Raw genomic sequence first — 21,070 nt, forward strand, 5'->3', positions numbered from 1 at the left:
TATTTTTATTTAGATGGCATTTCCAATTAATGACACCCCCACCCCGTTCTCCGCAGTTTTTTATTCAAAATTAAAAGCATTCACCTATGAAAAACAAACGTAAAACCAACAGTTAACACGCACTTATTAACAAACTTCTAAGTTCCTCTGCATATGTTTCTGATACATTCCTCAAACTTCGCAAGAAAAATACAGAATGTCTTCTTGAGCATACCACTAAAAAACATCGTTAACACCATGCAATACAAGAACCCGAGGTAAGCGTTTTAGTGCTGCCTCCGATGTGAGTAATATTAAAACTGAAAACACAACGCATGCAGAAAATGTCTGCAACTCAAAATGCTTAGCCAGCATTAACAAAAACACACAGCGCTTGGTAAAAATGCTCTGAAGCTGCAAATCTTTGTTTATTCCGGGCAGTGCATTCCGAAAAAGTGACTCTATAAGAAACGAGAAATGCTGAACTCTAACCACGTTGTTGCCAATACTAAATAAGTAGTACTTGTGCTTACCATGTGGATAAACTCGTACAGGGACTAGAGTACACTGGACATCTTTCCGCCGAATAAAATCCAGGATTTGAATATGTTTTTAATAACAGCATATTCAATACGATGAATGCCTTAAAAGATACTTATTCGTAAAAGAAAGAACAATACTATAACAAAATGCGGTCTTTCAATTGTAAACGCTGAAATGATTACTTGCTCAAGATGTGATAGATCATCCTTAAATTTTGGAAAACTGTTGCTCGTCCGTGATTTCACAACAATAGCTGAATCGACGCCCTAAGCGGTAAAACCGGCCCTTCTTTCGCGTAAAGCAGAGAATGGGAACGAGGGAACACGGTATGATATCACGTCCGATTTACAAGGTCTTACAATTAAATCCTAGGAATAAAAAGTAATGCGCCCAACGTGGGGCTCGAACCCACGACCCTGAGATTAAGAGTCTCATGCTCTACCGACTGAGCTAGCCGGGCATCTGCGTCACTTCCCCCTGCGCGTTTCCTCAATCACACTCCCACTCTTGCCTCCTGCGTCGTTCATCATTGAATAGGAAATTACGCAATACAGCTACTGTTCCACAAAAAGGACAGCCGTTTTACACTGACGTCACTCCTTCGGAGGGAATCCAGACTGTGTAAAGCACACTCTGTATGGTTCCGAGTGGCTCTGAATGGTTACACTCAGTTTGGTGTCTTACTGGGGCTTTCAGGAAGACCTACTTCACAGCTCGTCAGGATGGCCGAGTGGTCTAAGGCGCCAGACTCAAGGACTCGTGTCTTTCCAATCCGCTTGGGTGTTCTGGTCTCCGAATGGAGGCGTGGGTTCAAATCCCGCTCCTGACAGATGTGCTTTTTTGCCTTTCTGAAGCTGCCAATGGCTATAGGAGGAGAACGGAAAAACCGCTCAGCAGCAACTCGAAGGGCACTTTGTGAACACTGGAGGTTGATTAGCAGAGAGACAAAGTTAGACAGCCTTCGCTTTCTGCATTCAGAACTCTTTGGGCTCCCTGTAATCAAGGACAGATTTGCGCTAAAATGTGCTTTTAGATGTCAAAGACCGAAATACAAACGCAGCAGAAGAAAGCTGCAGCACAACGCAATTTGCCAGTGTACTGCATTGTTAAAATCGCTATATGCTTCTTGGATCTCTTGTACGCATACAAAGAGACTCCCGGTTTCATTTGATATATTCGCCCCATCGATTTGCAACGCACCCCTCAAACCTCACAACCCAATGCCAAAAAGGCGTCATTTGCAACAAGCATTCCACTGCGAATACGCAGGCAGGTCCGAATAAAATAAAAGCCTGAATAAAATCTTGCCGAAAAAATCTGCAATCCAAAGAGTGCAGCAGCATGAATTCAACAACGGGCACTCGGTAAAAACGTTTTGAAGCCGCAAATCCTTTTGATGCCGGGCGGTGCATTCAGACACTGCTATTCTGATAAGACATGAGAAATGCCGAGCACCAAACACATTGTTGCCATCAATACTGCTCCTTCTGCCTTCGCTTTAAGCTGTATTCAGCGGGCACGTAGAGTTTTAAAAGGCAGGACTATCTTGCACTGTGTGAACTCCAGCATGTCAAGTGACTGAAGCTTTTTTAATCACAGCATTTACAATGCCATACATGCTCCAAAAACGCTACGTTTTAGCTAAAGAAGCAGCAGCTTATTAGCTAAAGAAACAGTAAACGCTTAAGTGTCTACGTACTACTCCTCACTAGTGCTCCTGCTGCCGTATCTTCAGGCTCTATTCAGTCGTTCCGTAGAGTTGTCTGCAAGTGGCAATATCTGAATCGAGACCAAGAGTGTTAAAAACGCTGTTTTACGCAAAGGCAGTAAGGTAGTGGGGATCACACGGTACGACCTCACATCCTGCTTGCACGGTCCTGTGAACAGGCTGGGGGGATCAAAAGGAAACAAGCACGCCCAACGTGGGGCTCGAACCCACGACCCTGAGATTAAGAGTCTCATGCTCTACCGACTGAGCTAGCCGGGCACCTGCGTCACTTCTCCCTGCGCGTTTCCTCAATCACACTCCCACTGTTGCCTTTTGCGTCGTTCATTATTGGATAGGAAATTACGCAATACAGCTACTGTTCCACAAAAAGGACAGCTGTTTTACACTGACGTCACTCCTTCGGAGGGAATCCAGACTGTGTAAACAGCTTATCGTTTGTATTCCTCCAAAGGGCCCTAGCAAAGGACAATATTACACCAAAGCTGGAAAGCACACTCTGAATGGTTACGAGCGGCTCTGAATGGTTACACTCAGTTTAGTGTCTTACTCTGGCTTTCAGGAGGAGCATCTTCACAGCTTGTCAGGATGGCCGAGTGGTCTAAGGCGCCAGACTCAAGGACTCGTGTCTTTCCAATCCGCTTGGGTGTTCTGGTCTCCGAATGGAGGCGTGGGTTCAAATCCCACTCCTGACACACATGCTTTTTTGCCTGTCTGAAGCTGCCAATGGCTATAGGAGGAGAATGGACAAACCGCTCAGCAACAACTCGAAGGGCACTTTGTGAACACTGGAGGTTGATTAGCAGAGATATAAAGTTAGGCAGCTTTTGCTTTCTGCATTCAGAACTCTTTGGGCTCCCTGTAATCAAGGACAGATCTACGCTAAAATGTGCATTTAGATTCATTTGATATATTCGCCCCATCGATTTGCAACGCACCCCTCGAACCTCACAACCCAATACCAAAAAGGCGTCATTTGCAACAAGCATTCCACTGCGAATACGCAGGCAGGTCCGAATAAAATAAAAGCCCGAATAAAATCTTGCCGAAAAAATCTGCAATCTGCAAATCTGCAGAGGGTAGCAGCATGAATTCAACAACGGGCACTCGGTAAAAACGTTCTGAAGACGCAAATCCTTTTGATGCCGGGCGGTGCATTCAGACACTGCTGCTGAAGCTTTTTTAATCACAGCATTTACAATGCCATACATGCTCCAAAAAGGCTACGTTTTAGCTAAAGAAGCAGCAGCGTTTCAACAAAGTCTGATCTTCAAACAGTAAACGCTTAAGTGTCTAAATACTACTCCTCACTACTGCTCCTGCTGCCGTATCTTCAGGCTCTATTCAGTCGCTACGTAGAGCTGTACAAACAGCAATATCTGAATCGAGGCCAGGAATGTTAAGAACACTGATTTACGCAAAGGCAATAAGGTAGTGGGGATCACACGGTACGACCTCACGTCCTGCTTGCACCGTCCTGTGAACAGGCTGGGGGGATCAAAAGGAAACAAGCACGCCCAACGTGGGGCTCGAACCCACGACCCTGAGATTAAGAGTCTCATGCTCTACCGACTGAGCTAGCCGGGCACCTGCTTCACATTCCCCTGCGCTTTTCCTCGATCACGCTCCAACTGTTGCCTCCTGCATCGTCTACAGCAAACAATTAGAAATACAATAGCAATACAATACAATCACGGTTCCCCTAAAACCAATTATTGAACAGTTGAATTGGTGACTACATTAAATACTTTTCTGCATTGTTTAAATCGGTATTGTTTAAATCTTTTATGAACACGAAGAGACCGCCAAGTTTAATTTTATATTCGCCTGATTCGTCTGTAACACACCTCAAACGCTATTTTTCATCTTAAGAAGAGGGTACTTCTACGACCAATTGCAGTCTCATAAAAGGTAAATGTTGTTTGAAGTGTGTGGTTGGTCAAGATGTGAAAAGACCACAATTCAAACTCGTTTCCCCTGTTTTTTACAGAAATACCTGAATCGTGCCCCAAAGCGGTAAAAAATACTAAATTACAGAACGGCTCAAAGGTCGAGGTACGACATCTGTCTTATTTGCACTGTACTTCAACACGATGCGGGACGGATGAAAAGCTAACACGCCCAACGTGGGGCTCGAACCCACGACCCTGAGATTAAGAGTCTCATGCTCTACCGACTGAGCTAGCCGGGCGCTGACAGTGTACCCGTCTGACCTTTTTCTGAATCGCTTCACAGTCTTCGCCTCTTTAAGAATCGTGTTTTATGTATAACCCATCCTGATATGTAACGATGTTCCGGGACTGTAAATGAAATCCTGCAGGAGCCAGTAGAACAGGACTGGAACGGATCTGAACCAGCGAGTTTTATTTCCCTAAATCTCCGTTCACTGCGTGCATTCAGTCTGATGAACGCCTTGGCTCTGTGTTGTTAAATGCAGTCCCCTGTGGCCTTCGTAATGGCGTCTTATTTTGAATACATCACAGTCTGGTGTAGGACAGCTTTCTCAGTATCAGCTAGCCTGCTGTACTACGTGTGCTGTTTGTGTAGGCATTTCCAGAGCACCGGGCTCCTCTTGCCGATTAGTTCAGGTATTCAAATCATAGTGCCATAAACGCCAAGAGCACGCGTTGGACTCCTGTTCGTGCTTAAAGGATTGTAATACGCTTATATTTTGCACCATGTATCGGGCAAACCCCAACAAAACGTTTTAGTCTTGGCTCAAATGTGCTGCATTTCATTATACCAAAAGAAAAATAAAGTGCACAGAACAGAAAGTGAAATTTAAAACGTGGAGGTAGCATTACAACATAGTGCAGTCAATAAGATCGAAAATTAAAAAGAGTAGTTGATTTGAGTAATATTCAATCCTTACATTACATTTTGTAAGCTAGATAAGTGTCTCTGTAAATCTTTGCACCTTGTAAATTCCATTATATTTAATTTAACTTTTAATAACAGTATTTGCAGTTCAATTCGTGCGCATAAAACATGTTGTTAGCGTAAGAAATAGCATTCTTCAGAGGAAATATTGTCAATACGTTGTTTTCACTAGCATGAAAATAATGTGGAAAAGGTGTGGCCATTGTTGTCTCGCATCCCACTGAAGGTTAGAGATTCGGTTTAATGCAGAAGATAACCAATGACGTTTTGAAGGAACTCGCGTAAAAATATTCAAACTTTTTCCTACGCCTTAAAACCGAATTAGTTTTAAAAACTTAAAACTGATGTACTTGTGTAATTTATCATACAAGTGAAGTAAATGTTTAACTATATGTTTTTATCAGAAACTTATTTGTATCTTCTTGGCTGTTTCATTGTAAACAGTGTGTGCAATGCGATCCACAAAACACGCTTTTTATATCCCGCTTCCCTGAAGCTGTTGTATTTAAATGATTATTTGCAGTAAACATCAAATGAGTAGTGAAGTCATTAATGAGCCCTTAGAGCGGCATGCTTAAAAAAAACTGTGTCTCTAGGTAAGTGTCTCTGTAAATCTTTGTTCCTTGTAAATTCCAGTAAACGCTTAAGTGTCTACGTACTACTCCTCCTGCTGCCGTATCTTCAGGCTCTATTCAGTCGCAACGTAGAGTTGTCTGCAAGCGGCAATATCTGAATCGAGACCAAGAGTGTTAAAAACGCCGATTTACGCAAAGGCAATAAGGTAGTGGGGATCACACGGCACGACCTCACGTCCTGCTTGCACGGTCGTGTGAACAGGCTGGAGGGAATCAAAAAGAAACAAGCACGCCCAACGTGGGGCTCGAACCCACGACCCTGAGATTAAGAGTCTCATGCTCTACCGACTGAGCTAGCCGGGCGCTGAGAACCTGCCTGTCTGCCCTTTTTCTGAATCGCTCCACAGTCTTCGTCTCTTTCAGGATCGTGTTTTACGTATAACCCATCCTGATATGTAACGATGTTCCGGGACTGCAAATGAAATCCTGCAGGAGCCAACAGAACAGGACTGAAACGGATCTGAACCAGCGAGTTTTATTTACCCAAATCTCTAGTTATGCCGCCGTTCAATGCGTGCATTCAGTCTGATGAACGCCTTGACTCTGGGCTGTTAAATGCAGTCTCCTGTGGCCTTCGTAATGGCGTCTTCTTGCGTTCCGCTACAATCCTTGTTTTTCTTGATGCGGGCTGCTTTTAAAACATCATCACGTATTCTGTGCTATGTACTGATAGTTTCACGGCCGTGTAGTGAAATCATTAATGAGCCCTTAGAGCGGCATGCTTAAAAAAAAGACTGTGTACTCTATCAACGGGCACCTGGTTTTCCTCCCAGCTCCCAGCTCCCGATTAAATGTTGACTAACAGGTAGATCAGAGTCAAATTGACCCTTTCGTTCGTGTTTTTTCTCCCCCTGTGTTTGACGGGTGTACTGTAGAGGGTTGCGACCTAGGAGTGAATCTGGTATGCAACGGACTGATATATATAGTTCAGGTGGGCAGCTGCGTCAGTATGCGTAGCCTGCAAATATATATATATCCGACTAGCGAATCTGCTTCCTCGAATCTCGGAACTCGTTATGACTAACCTCACTGCATGCATTCAATCTGCTGAGCACGTTAGTTCTACGTGTTCAGCCTACGCTTGACCTTGATGTAGTAAGGGAAAAGTGGAATATCCAAATTAGTCAAATACTTTATGAAGACACTTGGGGTCGCCGTCAGCGCCTCTCGGATGTGGCCGGTTAGCTCAGTTGGTTAGAGCGTGGTGCTAATAACGCCAAGGTCGCGGGTTCGATCCCCGTACGGGCCAGCTCTTTTATCATCTTTTTTTCCCACTTTTATCGATTAAGATTGTTTTAGACGATTAATTCACGAGAAAATAATCTTGCTTCAAAATAATTTAAAAAGAAACAATCGAAACAATGTCTAACAGAGAGAAGTGCAGTATAAATTATATTAAACAGTAAAACTTGTTTAATATGAGATACGGTACTAATAAGGGTTTAATTGTTCTCCCGCCCTCTGATAGTCGGTGTGCGGGGAGCGTACTGGCGCACTTTAGCTGCCGTAGGATCATCCAAGTGGGGTTACACCCTAGGGGAGGGGAGTCCCCCTCACCTGTTGTTATTCGGTCTTCCGAAGAGCTGACAGAACTGGGCTCAGGCGACTTGCAGAATCTCAGTAGCGCCGTAAAACTAGTTTATTCCCTGAAATGCTTTGTTTCGGAAGAGCGAGCATCGCATGCCCCGTGTCGACTAAATGGGTCGCATAACTTAAAAGAAACGGGATGAGGAAAATCGTGCATAAGAGGTTTGTGCTCACATTGTATCTTAACATGTTGCGATCTCAAGTTTTGAAAGAATACAGAGCTAATGCAACTTGCAGCCCTTACAGACGAATTTATTTTCTAACAGAAGATGTCGCTACACGCCGAATATCCTGCCTGTCTTGTGCTATAGAACAGGTGGTCTTCAGAATTTATCATATAAAAGTGTTTCGACTTCTAAAGTTTTGTTATATAAAATGCTGTTTTTTTCATCGCTATCTTTTCACATTACATAAAAGATATATATATATAGAGAGAGAGAAACGAGAGATTTATAAATACTCATTATAGCTTCACGCTATTTATCGATTTTTCATTGCCCTTTCCCGCAAAACTGGAAAAAAGATTTGATGTGCGTTTTTCTTATCTTGCCAGTTTTGACTATGTAGGAGCCAAACACTGTGAAGAAGGAACGAAATAATGTGCTCCTGATGACGACTTGATAAGGAAGAGACAAAGGGAACTAAGAGGGTTAACATCCTTTTATTGTTCCTGGACATGGTTTTGACGTGCTTCATGTATTTTCAGAACGTCATTTCCTTCTTTTTAGCAGTTAATGTTTAACACAGGACTGCCCTATTCATGGGGTATGCTCTGTAGTTTGCGCGTTTTCTTCTTTCGTATTGTACACTTAGTTAAACTAGATTGTTTTTGTAACATGTTCAGACACCGAAGGCTTTTGCAATGGCATTGATCATTCGGTTCTGCCAGACGACACCTCTGTCTTTATCTTGGACATGCCAGCATGTAGTGTGAAACGGCGCTCTGGGGAGCTCCTGACATTGTGCTGCGTATGTTCAAACATCTCGATGAAGCGCTATTCCTCTCTCCCCCCAATGGGTTTCGTCAGTCTAGAGAAACGTCATTTAATTTCCCACTTTAAAATGCCATCGGTTTTCCCTCAACCTCGGACTTCAGTAAAACAAGGGAATATACATATGTAAATAAAAACAAAGGGACGTGTTGGCAAATACTTGACCTTTATGACAACCACATGACTTCCGCTTATTCGAGAAATTTGATCTTGAAATGTGTCTGCCTTCGCAGGCCGAGAGCCGTAACCTGCCGCTTCAGCTGCCCCGCGCTTCCGATGGGATTACGGACAGCTCTTGTGCAACATACCTGTGGGAGGAGTTACGATTGCAGAACGCACACTGTCCAACTGAAAAACCTGCTACATGAAATAAATTATTTACATAAAACTTGTCTGTTTTCCTACAATGCGTACACAGTACATACAGTGCCGAGAAAACGTTTGAGAGCCCCCTAACTTGGTCAGAACTAAAACGTACTTGGATCTTCATGAAAGTCCAAATTAAATTATAAATATAACCTTACTAAACATGCAACACGAAGACGAGTATGTATATTTGATTATTTAAATAACAAAATAATACAGCAGTGAATGTCCTCGGGTGAATATGTATGTAAAGCACTTTTACATGGGTAACAGGTGGCAGCTACATGTTTCCTGTAACTTTTTATCAGTCTCCCACAATGCTAAAAGCATTCAACTGTTAAGTCATGAAAACAAATAGGGATTTTATCATTGTCGTTTTTAGAGTTATTTAAAGATAATTGTCACTTTTTAACCTTATGGTACTGAAAGAGTTCTGAGTGAAAAATGTGATCATATGTTGTTTTGTCTTCCGGCATTGTATTGTGGCTGTATTGTGTTACTGTTGTACATGTTATACGTACAGATGTATATGCGCAGATGCTGAAGTGAGAAATTCCAGCACCTTTTGGGTGAAGGGGAAACTTAGTGAGGTCACATGGTACATGACCTAAGTGAAATTTAGCTGGGATATTACGGTTAACACAACTACTCTCACAAACAGTGCCATAGGATCTTCAATGTCCAGGGAATGAAAGCTTTGTCTTTTCTCCTAATACAAATGATGAAACCTCCTAGAACACAGTGTCCTTTTCGCAATACTAGGGCATTGATCTGGAAATTCTGGTTCAGAGGGAGTAATGATCCACAATCATTTACATCAACAACCACATTTCCTTTAGAGATCTGACATCACAGTATTGACTAGGTACAGCCTTGCTTAATTTTTTAGATGTGTTATAACTATGTGTTGCATAACGATCAATTTAGACACAAGCCATATATTGTTTAAGTACTGATACCAAATTCAAGATGGGGCAAACATCTGACTGATGACACTTAAGAGCACAGTGTTACACATGGATAGCAGAAATATAGTAACCCCTGTGTCATATATCACATTTCATGGTTCATCATTTCAAGCCACTGTACAACAGTCATAAGAGACAGGTATACACAAATGAAACAAATTAAAATTAAAAGCTCAACTATGAAGTGAGTTTAAAGATTTAATTGCACTTTATCAATGCTAAGCTTCAGTGAAATAGAAAGGGAACAATCTGGGAATTATGCTCATAGGATTGTCACAATTTGAATTCACTAGGGACTTCAGGGTCCACTCATCAATCAAGGAGCACACTGTAACACTGCTAAAAACTGACAGGGTGCATTCTGTACTGGCTCATTCCTGGTCAACTGCACTTAATAAATGAAAGGCAGGATCATTAATATTTGTAGGCACCTGAGGGATCACTGCCAAACTGCAGTTGTATGAGCTTTTAACCAAATGGGCTCCACAGAGCGGCCAGCAGGCAGATCACAGTCATCAGGCATCTCCTTAAAATGGAAATTTTAGGATTAATAACCATACAAAGAACACGTAATAGGTTTATTCCATGCTGAAAAAAAGAAGAAAGAGAACACAAGTTTCGGCCGTGGAGCCTTCTTCAGGTGTGAGAGAGACAGGGCAGTAGGCAAAGGTAAAGTAGCGGGAGAACACACCTCTTGATTGGCCTCTCTTTCTGTCCCTGAAGAAGGCTCCACGGCCGAAACGTTGTGTTCTCTTTCTTCTTTTTTTCAGCATGGAATAAACCTATTACTTGTTCCTTTGCAGCCTACGCATGCTGACGCAGCTACCCACCTAAATATTAGAATGTCCATTACCCCTGACCAAAGAGGACATCCAGAGGGCCTGATTCACATAGTCAGAATCCTTAAAGGCATTAACAGGATAAAGAAGAGAACACAAATGCAAACTAACTCAGGAAACCTTCTTGAAGAAAAGGCCAGGTTGCATTTTAAGTTTAATTAACTACAAGCCGAAAAATGAGGTACATGGGCTAAATGATCTTCTCCAGACTTTTGCAACATTCCTTATGTCTATGCATAATGTCACGTTTGCAATGCAATCTTATTTAAAGTAAAATAAAATCAGACTTAATGTGCCAAATCGTGTTTAGGATAGATTGATGTATTTTCTTCTTGATTTAAGTACTCTTCATAATACACATGCTTGTTTTGCATATTGTACTCAAAATGACAAATACTTTCATCCTGACTGTGCGTCTTTTCAATTACTGGGCACTAGGTTTCACATGAGCCTCTTGCAGGTTCCTCTAATAATGGAACTTCTCCCCTGTTTTTCCTTGTAATTATTTTAACGGAAGAATCATTACATTTATCAGTAATTTAGTCATATTAGACTAAGGAATTTGGCAGAGTTACAAAGTTTATTAATACTATTACTGTGCCGAGAAAAGGCTTGTGAACGCAAACTATTATAATTAGCATCTCAATTTCTTACCATGATGATAAATTCTATCACCATAATAACTTTTTTAAATTACAACTGGTATAGTAGTTTATGAAGTAAAACGTACTGTAGATGAATAACTGAGAATCAGTGTACATGTATGTGAAATAGTGAAAAGTTTAAGTACTACAATTAAGGGAATAATTATAATGATGTGGTTAATAAATGGATGACAAGTCTTTAAGTATAAGGTTGGACCACCTTATCCTACAGTTTACAATGGATGGAAATATTGTGAGTTTGGTCTTCTCAATACAGGATAGTGGAAATACACACAATCTAAAGGAATTTCAGAGGACCTCAGAAAATTAGTAGTTAATGCTTATCATTTTGGAGACAGTTACAAAACTACTTCTAAACATTTGGGACTCTATCCATCTACTGTTAGACAGATACTGTAGTCTACAAATGAAAAAATGTAACAATGACCCTATCCAGCTCCAGTCATCCTGCAAATTGCTCCCTGAGCCACTCAGAAAACCATCCAAGAAGCCCATGGTGACATCTAAGGCTTTCCAGGCCTCACTGAAGCTTATATCATTGTTCAGGCCTCAACTATCAAGAAAAGACTGAACTGGAATGGTTTTCTTGGGACAACAGACAGGAAGAGGGCATTGATCCTTACTTGCTGCCCATCTCAAGTTGGCCAAAGAGCACCCGGACCATGCACAAGACTACTGCAAGAGCTTAAGCCCTTTAGCCCCAATGAATAGTGCTGGCCTGCGTTGTACGCACTGCTTGCCAGGATAGGCTCCCCCACAGCTCTGTACTGGATAAGATGGTTAGAAAATGGGTGGATGGATGAAAAATGTTATGAATAGTAAAAACCAAACACTGTCTGACCCACAAAGCTTGCCATCATAGATGGAACTGGGAATCTGCTGTTGTATCGGCACATTCTGCAGGAGAGTATCACACCGTCTATTTGTCAGCTGAAGCTGAGCCAAAAGTGGGTCATGCAGTAAGACTATGATCCTAAAGGAACAAGTAATACGCTTATTCCATGCTGAAAAAAAGAAGAGAGAAACAACGTTTCGGCCGTGGAGCCTTCTTCAGCTGTGAGCTCTTCTTCAGGTGTGGCCACCTTCTTCAGGTGTGAGCTCACACCTGAAGAAGGCTCCATGGCTGAAACGTTCTGTTTTCTCTCTTCTTTTTTTCAGCATGGAATAAACCTATTACTTGTTCCTTTGCAGCCTACGCATGCTGACGCAGCTGCCCACCTGAACTATGATCCTAAATACACAAGCTGATCTGCAACAAGATGACTGAAGAGGTACGTAATTTCACATTTTGGATTGGCCAAGTCAAAGTCTGAATCTAAATCCCGAGGCAATGTTATGGCAGGGGCTTGAAGCAAACTGTTTAAGCAAAGAAACCCTCAAATGTTACTGACTTTTGAAGCAGCTGTATATGGAAGAATGCACAATTCCTCAAGCAAGAGACTGATAAAAAGTTACAGGAAATATGTAATTGAAGTCACTGCCGCTGTATGATATATACTGTATAATATATATGAGAATATGGATCAGCCTACAGGTTTGACAATTTTTTGGCACTGTATACGTGTTACTGTAATACTTCAGTACAGTATTGATATAATTCACAGCTGGTTCTTTCAGGAAATGTCTAGTTTGCTATTTTAACAGTAACCTATCTCTTTTCCCTAACCTCCTTCAAACATCCAGTCAGTTTTCTATTTGCCTAAAGTTGAAATGAGGTATCAAACATCCCTTCTGGTCGGTGTTATTATTGTAGATCATACTACAAGTCAACATCTATGTGACATACCCCACAGAATTAAGATGAGGGTACATTTTTCTTTGCAGTTGCGTATGTTCTGTACTGGGAAGCATCATTTTCTCTACCTGTGATCCAATGTTCTGTGTGAATTGTGAATTATAGATAATCATCTCAACATTAATCTATTTATTACTAGTATTTAAAATAATTTAAGCAGGTGAACTTAAGATTTTTTTGTACCATATATTACTTTGCAATACAAAGTTTGCGGAATTCATCATTGAAATAGAATGTTATACACTTCCTAAGAATACATATTTGATATTTACTGTATTTTAGTAAAAACTGCTGGATTGACGCAAAACATTTGATTTCATTCAGCAACTCAGTGATCCACATTCCCAGTCTTGAAGAGTAACAACTCTGTAGATTTTAAAAGGGTATTAGAATATTGATTTGACTTAAGACCTGGAAACAGCGGCAATATAAGAGAATTTTGGTTTTAATTGACTCAAGAGTTATCTGTCCAATCAATCAATTTGAATTAGAATCTCAGATTTAATGAATTCCAGAAGGCCCTTTGGCTCTCCAAATCCAGGTGTAAAAATCATCAGTACAGTTGAAATATTACATAAACAGTGAACACTGCGCAGTGACAAATATTTATAAAAAGAAGACGGATACAAGTGCCCCTTGTATACTGAACAATCGTGAATATTCGCAAAATACTGATAATTGTTGGCTGTTTAAAAGCCAGGAGCACTTAGCGCGCAAAACCATATGACCAAGCCAATATTTCCCACTGCAGGTACAGCAGAGAAAAACAAGTCAGTGGTTGTGAGGATTATTGTTTGTAAGGACAGACTTACATTTGTCAATAAAATTAATTTCCAGTCACACAAGCCCATCAGAAGATTGAAGGGGATTCCTTAGAGAGCTACAGTATAGTAGAAGGAAGCTTCGCATCTGCAAAGATGGTAAAAGAGTCCAGGTCTCTGTAATTTTTAAACCATTTTCCATTTAAACATTCTTGAGCCAAATGCATCAGAAAGTACAAAAAAACACAACTGCAACAGCAGCCATCTTTAAGGATAATGTATATGAATAGCCCACTGGCTGCAAAGAGGCTTAAGGAAAGAATAAAAACAAAATAAAAACATTACACGATGGACAATTCTACGAATATTGAGTGTTTGTCGGTACTGTTTAATTGGTAACGCGACATGTAAGAAACATTTAATCACAAGGGGGGGAAAACACTTGTAAAAAAAAACTTCTTAAAAGTCTGCTGTGTTTTTCATTTTTGTTTTAAAAAAAAGTGTTCGTTATGTAAGAAACCATGAAGTGAGAAACTTAGAAATTGTCCCGAGTATATCAACCGTGTGTAGCAAAGTGAAAAAAAAAATCCAGAATGATCAAAGTCTATTAAAAAAGAGGTGTTACGAATTCACCAGACAAGTTTACCGTCTATAACCGGAAACATCTCACGCATGTGCAGAAGTAGTCTTACTCTGTGACATGGCTAGATACATTCTACTGGAAAAAAAGAGAGAGAAACGGTTTCATTAAGAAAAGGAGTCAGGAGCGCTTGATCTTTTTCATTAATACATTTACCAGAAGTTACCAGAAGAGCTTAATCAGAGCGGTGCGGAAAAGAAGCAGTCATTGAAGGATCTCAGAGTTGCTAAGAAAGAAAAGTACAAGAAAAGTCCGCCGATGCGACTGGGGGAAGTCCCGAAGGAAATCCCCAGTAGGTACTGGAATATTATTTCGAAATTGTATGTACCGATCTATTATACGGCTGACCCTTGTCTCTGGGAGATGTTCGTAGAGCCCTCAGTCGAATAAAAAGTTAGTGCGCGTCTCAAGTGAAGAACACAGCGAATTTTAACCTGGAATGCTGGAGGATTAGCGGAGGGACATCCGATGTCGGCTCTTTCAGGTTGCGCAGAACGCCCGATCGCTGGATACAACCAAGCTGATTCTCTGATGGAAAGCATAAAGCGAGAAAACGCGGCGCTCAAAACAAAACTACAGAGCTACAATACTTTAAACACGTTCTACCACGAAACGAATCAAGAAATCGCCAAGTTAAGCCACCAGATGTGCCTGAAGGACAATATCATTGCTGACTTGAAGACAAGATTGGCCGCATACGAAAACACGACGGTTCATATGGGTGGAGAGGAACCTCTGGTTTTTGGACCTTCTAAATCCTTGTTCGAGAACCTGTGTCAAGAAATCGGTAAACTTAAGCATCAGCAGAGAGAGACCGAAAGAAGCGCTGATCGGCAATTGGGAAACATGAAACTAGTAAGTGATTTCTTGGTGTATAATGTGTACATCTGCTGCTTAAGATGTTATAATACTGCAATAAAATGCATTTTATTTGTAGCGGTTCCCCTGCTATTAGTAATAATTCCTTTTTTCTTATCTGAAAAATAAATATCTATATATATTAAACTAGTGGGTAATTTAATTATGACTGTAAGCCGCTGTAAATTGAAAAGGATTGTAATTTTCTTGTGACGCAAATAGAAAGGGGGATTTCTGCAGCGTCTGATGTAGGATGTTAGGAAGTTTCATTATAGGCCAAATGGTTACGGCTATATTTCCAATTCCGCCTCGCTGAACAAAGATCATTTGGGTTATATTACAGTATCGGTATAGTTAATAAAATTAGGTATTTTTTTATATTTATGTCCAATATTTAATGCACTTCTCAACTGTAATTAGAGTAATTATTTAAAAAGTACACATTTTGAACTTGGGTTGGACTCTGCTGACCTAGTTTTATTATAATCGAAAAATAAACGGCTGAGTGAACTACACATTCTATAAACGTCTTCCAGCTTTTAGCGATGAACGCGAGTGTGTGTTATATTGCTTACAACTCTAATTTAATTCAACTCTATTGCTCGTCTTTTTAGTGCCTTAGACAAATATCTCAATATCGTAAAGGTTCAGACATTCAGCGAAATAATTCATTTGCAATACTGAAACCGGAAGAGTAAAAACTTAAAACAAGCAACCTCCACTTTAGCTGGAAAAACTCAGTTTTTCCAAACCCCAAGAGCATTTCTCAGGGAAGAGCTGTATCATTTCATGGAAGGCACCGATTGGCAATGCTGGTGCTTTCACTAGAAACAAATGTGACTTGTTTATATGGTTTTTAAAGTTATCATTTACATTCATAAGCGTCTGTAAACAGGGTAAATGCAAACAGAAAATCAAGATTGTTTTGTTGTTGTTTTCAAAAGTATCTTATCTGGTTTGGTTGTTTTGTTTTTACTTGTTAATTCGTTTGGTGATTTCTTCTGTTTCTCTGCCATCCCTTTATGCCAGAAAGTGCATGGAACCTATTTTTGAAAAAAGGACTGTTTTGAGTTTAGTGTCCTGCGTTTTTTTTTAATGCTATTAGCATGTTGTGTTTCAGGGAATGTTCATGTCTGTGATTCTGTATTCTTACAGTTTCATGATTAGATGAAGAAATATGTTGATGTAGATACAGCATATAGACTTAGTTGAACATATGCCATTACATGTTTACTTCATTTGACCACACTAGGTAGATCAATTGACAAAAAAAAATATGTTCTCAAGGTGTTTGAACAAGCTAGCTTCTGTGCATATAGTTCCTGCAAGATAAGGGCATGACACTGAGAAATAAAAGAAAGCCTCCTTTATTTCAAATAATTTAGTAAGCAATGAATTTAAGATCATATACAGTACAGTGCAGAACTGAAGGTCAGCATCTCATCATTACTTTTCCCCAGTCTGTGTGTGGTCTGCATTGGACAGGAAAACATTTAAATTATGTGCTTTAAATAGATATAAAAACACACACAGCATAGGTATTCAAGATAAAACCACTCTTTATTTAAGATTAGCAACAAGCGTTTTATTTCTTGTAACTGTAAATCCCCACTCTCCGTGAATTTCAGGAGATTCAGGAACTGCAGCAGCAGCTGAGTGCCAAAGAGCAGGAAATCCAGAGAATCACCAGCAGGCCCCAGCACGAGAAGGACCTGGAGATCATGCAGCTGCAGCAGACCGTGGCGGAGAAGGACAGAGTCCAGGCCACAAGGGCGGTCCTGTGCTACTCTCTCGCCGAGGAGGCTGAAAATCTCAGGGCCCAGCTGGGCGCCACTGTAGGCGTGTGTCAGCAGCTACTGCAGAGACTGGAGAGGAAGCAGCAGAGGGAGGACTCCACCAGCAGTGCCACTCAATCAGAGCAGCCCAGAGAGGTACCTCAACCTGAGAGAAAGAGACCGTACAGCCCCTTATCATACACTGCTCTCAGCCTGCTGTAATACCACTGATGTACTCCGCGTGACTTTAGAGGAAATGTTAACATTATCCCAGCCAGAAAAAAATGCCAATAAGGCAAACCAATTCCAGTCTTTGCAAAGCTTATATAGTTCTTGACTGTGATTGCTAATCCTTGGTTTCCTGTTTTGTATCTCTCCAGGGTGCGGATTCGTCAAATTCTGCTCAGCTTCAAGCCTTGATTTGCCGGCTACAGGAAGAAAACAAATCTCTGAAACAGCAAGTGGCATATGTAAGTCTGCCGTGCTCAGCCTGTTGTGTTATGGTGGTTACATCTTAAAAACATAGCAGGGCCAACGCGATGCACATGTTTCAAGGTAGAGAAAATACTCCCCTCTTCTTTTCTGATTAATTAAATATTGGTTTATGATTACAAAATGATGGGATGAACCTTCGCCTACACATGATGACACAGCTCCCTGCTGAAACAAGTGTAAAGATTGTATAATGAAATGTATATACTGTAGGTAAGGTATATAGGTGACTGTAAATAATATCCCCAAAACTGACCATGTTATCATATCTCTACGACAGGTAGAGAATTTGAACGCCAAGTGGCAGAAATACGACTCTAGCCGGGAGGAGTTTGTCAAAGGGCTGTGTCAGAAACTGAAGCAGCTGACTCCCCAGCCTGCTAATGCCAGCATGATGCAGCAGGAGATCGTGAGGCTGAACCGACTGCTGGAGGAGAAGATGAAGGAGGCTGCCAAGACAGAGGAGAACAGGAAACGAGACAGAGAGCAAATCCAAATGCTTGAGCAGCAGGTAATAATATAATACCTACTGCATAAGAAGGAGCCCTTCCTTCACTGGCCTCACTGTTGACAGTGAGGGACGCTTTGCACAGCTCTTGCAATCTCTCAGCTGTGTTGTTGATTCATCGTTGTTTTCCGGGATCTTGTTTTCCAGGTGCTAATTTATGCCGATGACTTCAAGTCCGAGCGAGCCGACCGAGAGCGGGCCCAGAGCAAAATACAGGACCTGCAGGAGGAGATAGTCAATCTCCAACTCCAGCTCAGGAGACAGGCAAGGATCTAGAAAGACCTAGGTTAATATTCATCCATTTAGGAAATAAGAAATTGCATCAGTCCTAACATTAACCTAACCCATGGTTCCGCTTCCTATAGGTTTTTCCCCCCTAGATAACAAAAAAGGAAGGTGTGTTTTAAATACGAGTGAAGTAATGAAGTAAATATTTTAAAATGCGGATGTATTGCATCATGCTTAGTTTAATTGATTATTCGATTATTGAACCATAACCAACCATAGTTTGGCTATATGCAACCATAAGCACAGGTAATATATACCCATTCTATTGAATATCAGATCTATTTCTGTGCACATTACCATCCATTTCCCTTAAATAGGCTTAGGATCACTGGGAAACAGAACATTACCTATTGACAGGTTCATTGCTTTGCAATTGCACAGTCACTAAACTCAGTTAATAAGGATGTGTTTTATTGGTTCATTTGCTAGGATTCCAGAGATCAAGCTACCTCATGCCGAATATGCATTGGACATAGAAACGTCGTTCGCATAGAAACGGATGCTGCTGAACCATTGCTGAGAAACAGCCCTGATCCACCGGGGGCAAAGCGATCCAATGATGAGGCTGCGCTGGAACCTGCAGTAACAATTAGGACTGAGTTCAGAGCCTCTGCTGACTTGCAGTGCCCAAGGTGCTTCATCTCTTACAGTGATGATCAGACAGCAGAATTCCTAAAACACTGTACAGAGTGTGCGGAGTTATGACATGAAGAAATAACCGAAAGAAAACCCCACCCTATAGCTATCTTCAGAAAAGTAAAGCACTACGAGTCCGGCCTCAGTCCTTTGCGAAATAACAGCTGCTGTACTGTGGTCTAAAACAGCTACAATTTTATGCTTTTATTGCCTTTTAGTTGTTGTTTATGGCGACTTTTAGATACCATCAACATTTTCACATTACAGGTTACATAAAAGATATAGGTTAGACTGGAGCTTTGTTAAGTCAATTTCAGACTATTTCAAACGTATTTCTTAATACATCGTTTTATTGTACCCATTTATACATTTTCTATCTCCTTTTCAAATCATTAAACTGATTTCATGAATGATGTGAAAATGAACTGACACTGTCATATGACATATTTATTTACCACATATTGCCACAAACCAGTTTGTAGCAACATACTGTATACCTCACATAAACTGAATTGCTACAGGGTGGTCTATGTTCTGTAATCAATACTATGCTGTCCACCTTAAAGTCTTGAACGTTCTGCACTTTTCTTTTATGGACAGTGTGTTTTTAGTAAATAATAAGTAGTTTACAAAATATTTAATTTATACTTAATTTATTTTCAAGTGTATTGTATGAATTAAGTTCATCACCTCTTTCTTCGTAATGGTGCTGTTAATGTTAATATTGTACATAGTAAATATTTTCTGAATATGTTGTTTGTTTTTACTTGGAAAGTATGTCAGAGGTGAAAAACGTGAGTAATGTTTTGTTATTTGTACATGTTTTTGTGGTGTTAAACATCTGGGCATAGTTCCTACAAAGTTAAAATTCCTGCCAGCATCTGGCTGTTCCCTGTTCATATATGTGAAATGATTTAAGTTGTAAAAATGTGGTTTCATCTTTGTACACAGAATATGACAAAAGAAAATGTTTGTAATATGCTGTACAAAATGTCAGACTCTATACTGACATAATTTGAAATAGTTTTGCACTAATACTTTTTGTGACACGTCAAACTAATAATTGATTTGTGATAGTTCAGAATAAGAGCGTATGTTTGATAAAACGTATTCGGTATTGCCATCTTGGAAATCATATTTTTATAATAAAATATTGAAGTTTAAGTCACGTGCATGTGAATACAGTATGTACAGACACAAATAAGATATGTGGTATCTGATGTTGTGATACTTATTCATTGTCCTTCTCAGACATCAGTTGGAGAACATAGCATACCTATGAGACATGGCAGACACACCTAGGGATCAGAGGATCAGACTGAAGTAACAAATCATTTGTAAGCAGCATTTCCCCCTTTGAATTTACAAGAAACCTTAACCCAAAGCAATCAATATATTTAATTTCCTTTACATAACGCATAATGAGAGGCGTTAACAATGCAAAAAATGCTATTGATTCCAATACTCATTTGTTGCATTTGTTCTCTCATTTGGTTTCAGTCCTTATCAAACTTGATTGCACTTCGGTTTCCTGGATCATAAGTTAGCTGGTGAAACTGGGAATGGAATTCCTGGTTGCTGATGTGACTTGTACGTGAGAGACAAGAATAATTAAGGGTGGAAGAAATATCCTCATAGTAACATGAAGTAGATAGTTTTCACTGATACCATTGTATGACTTAAGTGAATACCACCCCGAAACAATGGTGCTTTTGTGTTCACAGCAGTTCCAGGGCTGAATCCGAAAGTGAAATAACAAAGCATGTTTTAGAGGACTGGAGCAACAGAAGTGATAATTGGAAAAGAGCTGGGCATAGCCAGACCCTTTTAGGTGGGAAGACATTTATGTCCTACAAGCCTTTAGTGTAATATGGACTCTTCCATACATAAATGTAGTCATCTCTTTGTTCTTAACACTGAAAGTAATTATTTTAGGTGTTAAATATGGGGTCCCATGTCAAGTTGAAAACCTTTACAGAGACATTCTGAAGACACCCTACAAGCTAATGGAAAACTGGCATTGAAAACAACGCATGAAAAACTACATAAGTTGTTTGAAGTTTGCATGAGGTGTGCTGGCTTTGCTACTGTATGCTTTCAAGTGCTGAAATACCTAAGCAAGCCAAAATGTACTAAA

At 40.4% G+C, this 21,070-nt stretch overlaps 1 protein-coding gene, 1 long non-coding RNA gene and 8 other non-coding genes across 11 annotated transcripts; 5 read left to right on the plus strand and 5 right to left on the minus strand.

The window, feature by feature from the left end:
* Positions 1–909: 909 nt before the first annotated feature.
* On the minus strand, positions 910–982 carry trnak-cuu (transfer RNA lysine (anticodon CUU)). The gene has a single exon. It is a non-coding gene; the product is annotated as a tRNA-Lys (tRNA).
* Positions 983–1,238: 256 nt separating this feature from the next.
* On the plus strand, positions 1,239–1,351 carry trnal-caa (transfer RNA leucine (anticodon CAA)). Its single transcript has 2 exons — positions 1,239–1,276; positions 1,306–1,351. It is a non-coding gene; the product is annotated as a tRNA-Leu (tRNA).
* Positions 1,352–2,436: 1,085 nt separating this feature from the next.
* Positions 2,437–2,509, minus strand: trnak-cuu (transfer RNA lysine (anticodon CUU)). The gene has a single exon. It is a non-coding gene; the product is annotated as a tRNA-Lys (tRNA).
* Positions 2,510–2,830: 321 nt separating this feature from the next.
* On the plus strand, positions 2,831–2,943 carry trnal-caa (transfer RNA leucine (anticodon CAA)). Its single transcript has 2 exons — positions 2,831–2,868; positions 2,898–2,943. It is a non-coding gene; the product is annotated as a tRNA-Leu (tRNA).
* Positions 2,944–3,762: 819 nt separating this feature from the next.
* Positions 3,763–3,835, minus strand: trnak-cuu (transfer RNA lysine (anticodon CUU)). Its single transcript has one exon. It is a non-coding gene; the product is annotated as a tRNA-Lys (tRNA).
* Positions 3,836–4,366: 531 nt separating this feature from the next.
* On the minus strand, positions 4,367–4,439 carry trnak-cuu (transfer RNA lysine (anticodon CUU)). The gene has a single exon. It is a non-coding gene; the product is annotated as a tRNA-Lys (tRNA).
* Positions 4,440–5,993: 1,554 nt separating this feature from the next.
* Positions 5,994–6,066, minus strand: trnak-cuu (transfer RNA lysine (anticodon CUU)). Its single transcript has one exon. It is a non-coding gene; the product is annotated as a tRNA-Lys (tRNA).
* Positions 6,067–6,938: 872 nt separating this feature from the next.
* On the plus strand, positions 6,939–7,012 carry trnai-aau (transfer RNA isoleucine (anticodon AAU)). The gene has a single exon. It is a non-coding gene; the product is annotated as a tRNA-Ile (tRNA).
* A 261-nt stretch (positions 7,013–7,273) lies between these two features.
* On the plus strand, positions 7,274–8,730 carry LOC138241364 (uncharacterized). The gene is made up of 2 exons (XR_011190584.1): positions 7,274–7,512; positions 8,576–8,730. It is a non-coding gene; the product is annotated as an uncharacterized lncRNA (long non-coding RNA).
* A 5,682-nt stretch (positions 8,731–14,412) lies between these two features.
* tnip2 (TNFAIP3 interacting protein 2) lies at positions 14,413–20,101 on the plus strand. Of its 2 annotated transcripts, none has more exons than XM_015345367.2 (6): positions 14,413–15,231; positions 16,863–17,165; positions 17,390–17,479; positions 17,782–18,012; positions 18,157–18,295; positions 18,727–18,812. In XM_015345367.2, the coding sequence occupies exons 1-5, from the start codon at positions 14,845–14,847 to the stop codon at positions 18,283–18,285; spliced, it is 1,140 nt and encodes a 379-aa protein (XP_015200853.1). In that variant the 5' UTR covers positions 14,413–14,844; the 3' UTR covers positions 18,286–18,295; positions 18,727–18,812. The 2 variants fall into 2 exon arrangements, with proteins under 2 accessions (XP_015200853.1, XP_006630145.2); XM_006630082.3 differs by having other exon boundaries at positions 14,414–15,231; positions 18,157–18,273; positions 18,727–20,101.
* The last annotated feature ends 969 nt before the right edge of the window (positions 20,102–21,070 follow it).

This window comes from Lepisosteus oculatus, chromosome 1 (assembly GCF_040954835.1).
Source record: "Lepisosteus oculatus isolate fLepOcu1 chromosome 1, fLepOcu1.hap2, whole genome shotgun sequence".
Lineage (NCBI taxonomy): Eukaryota > Metazoa > Chordata > Actinopteri > Semionotiformes > Lepisosteidae > Lepisosteus > Lepisosteus oculatus.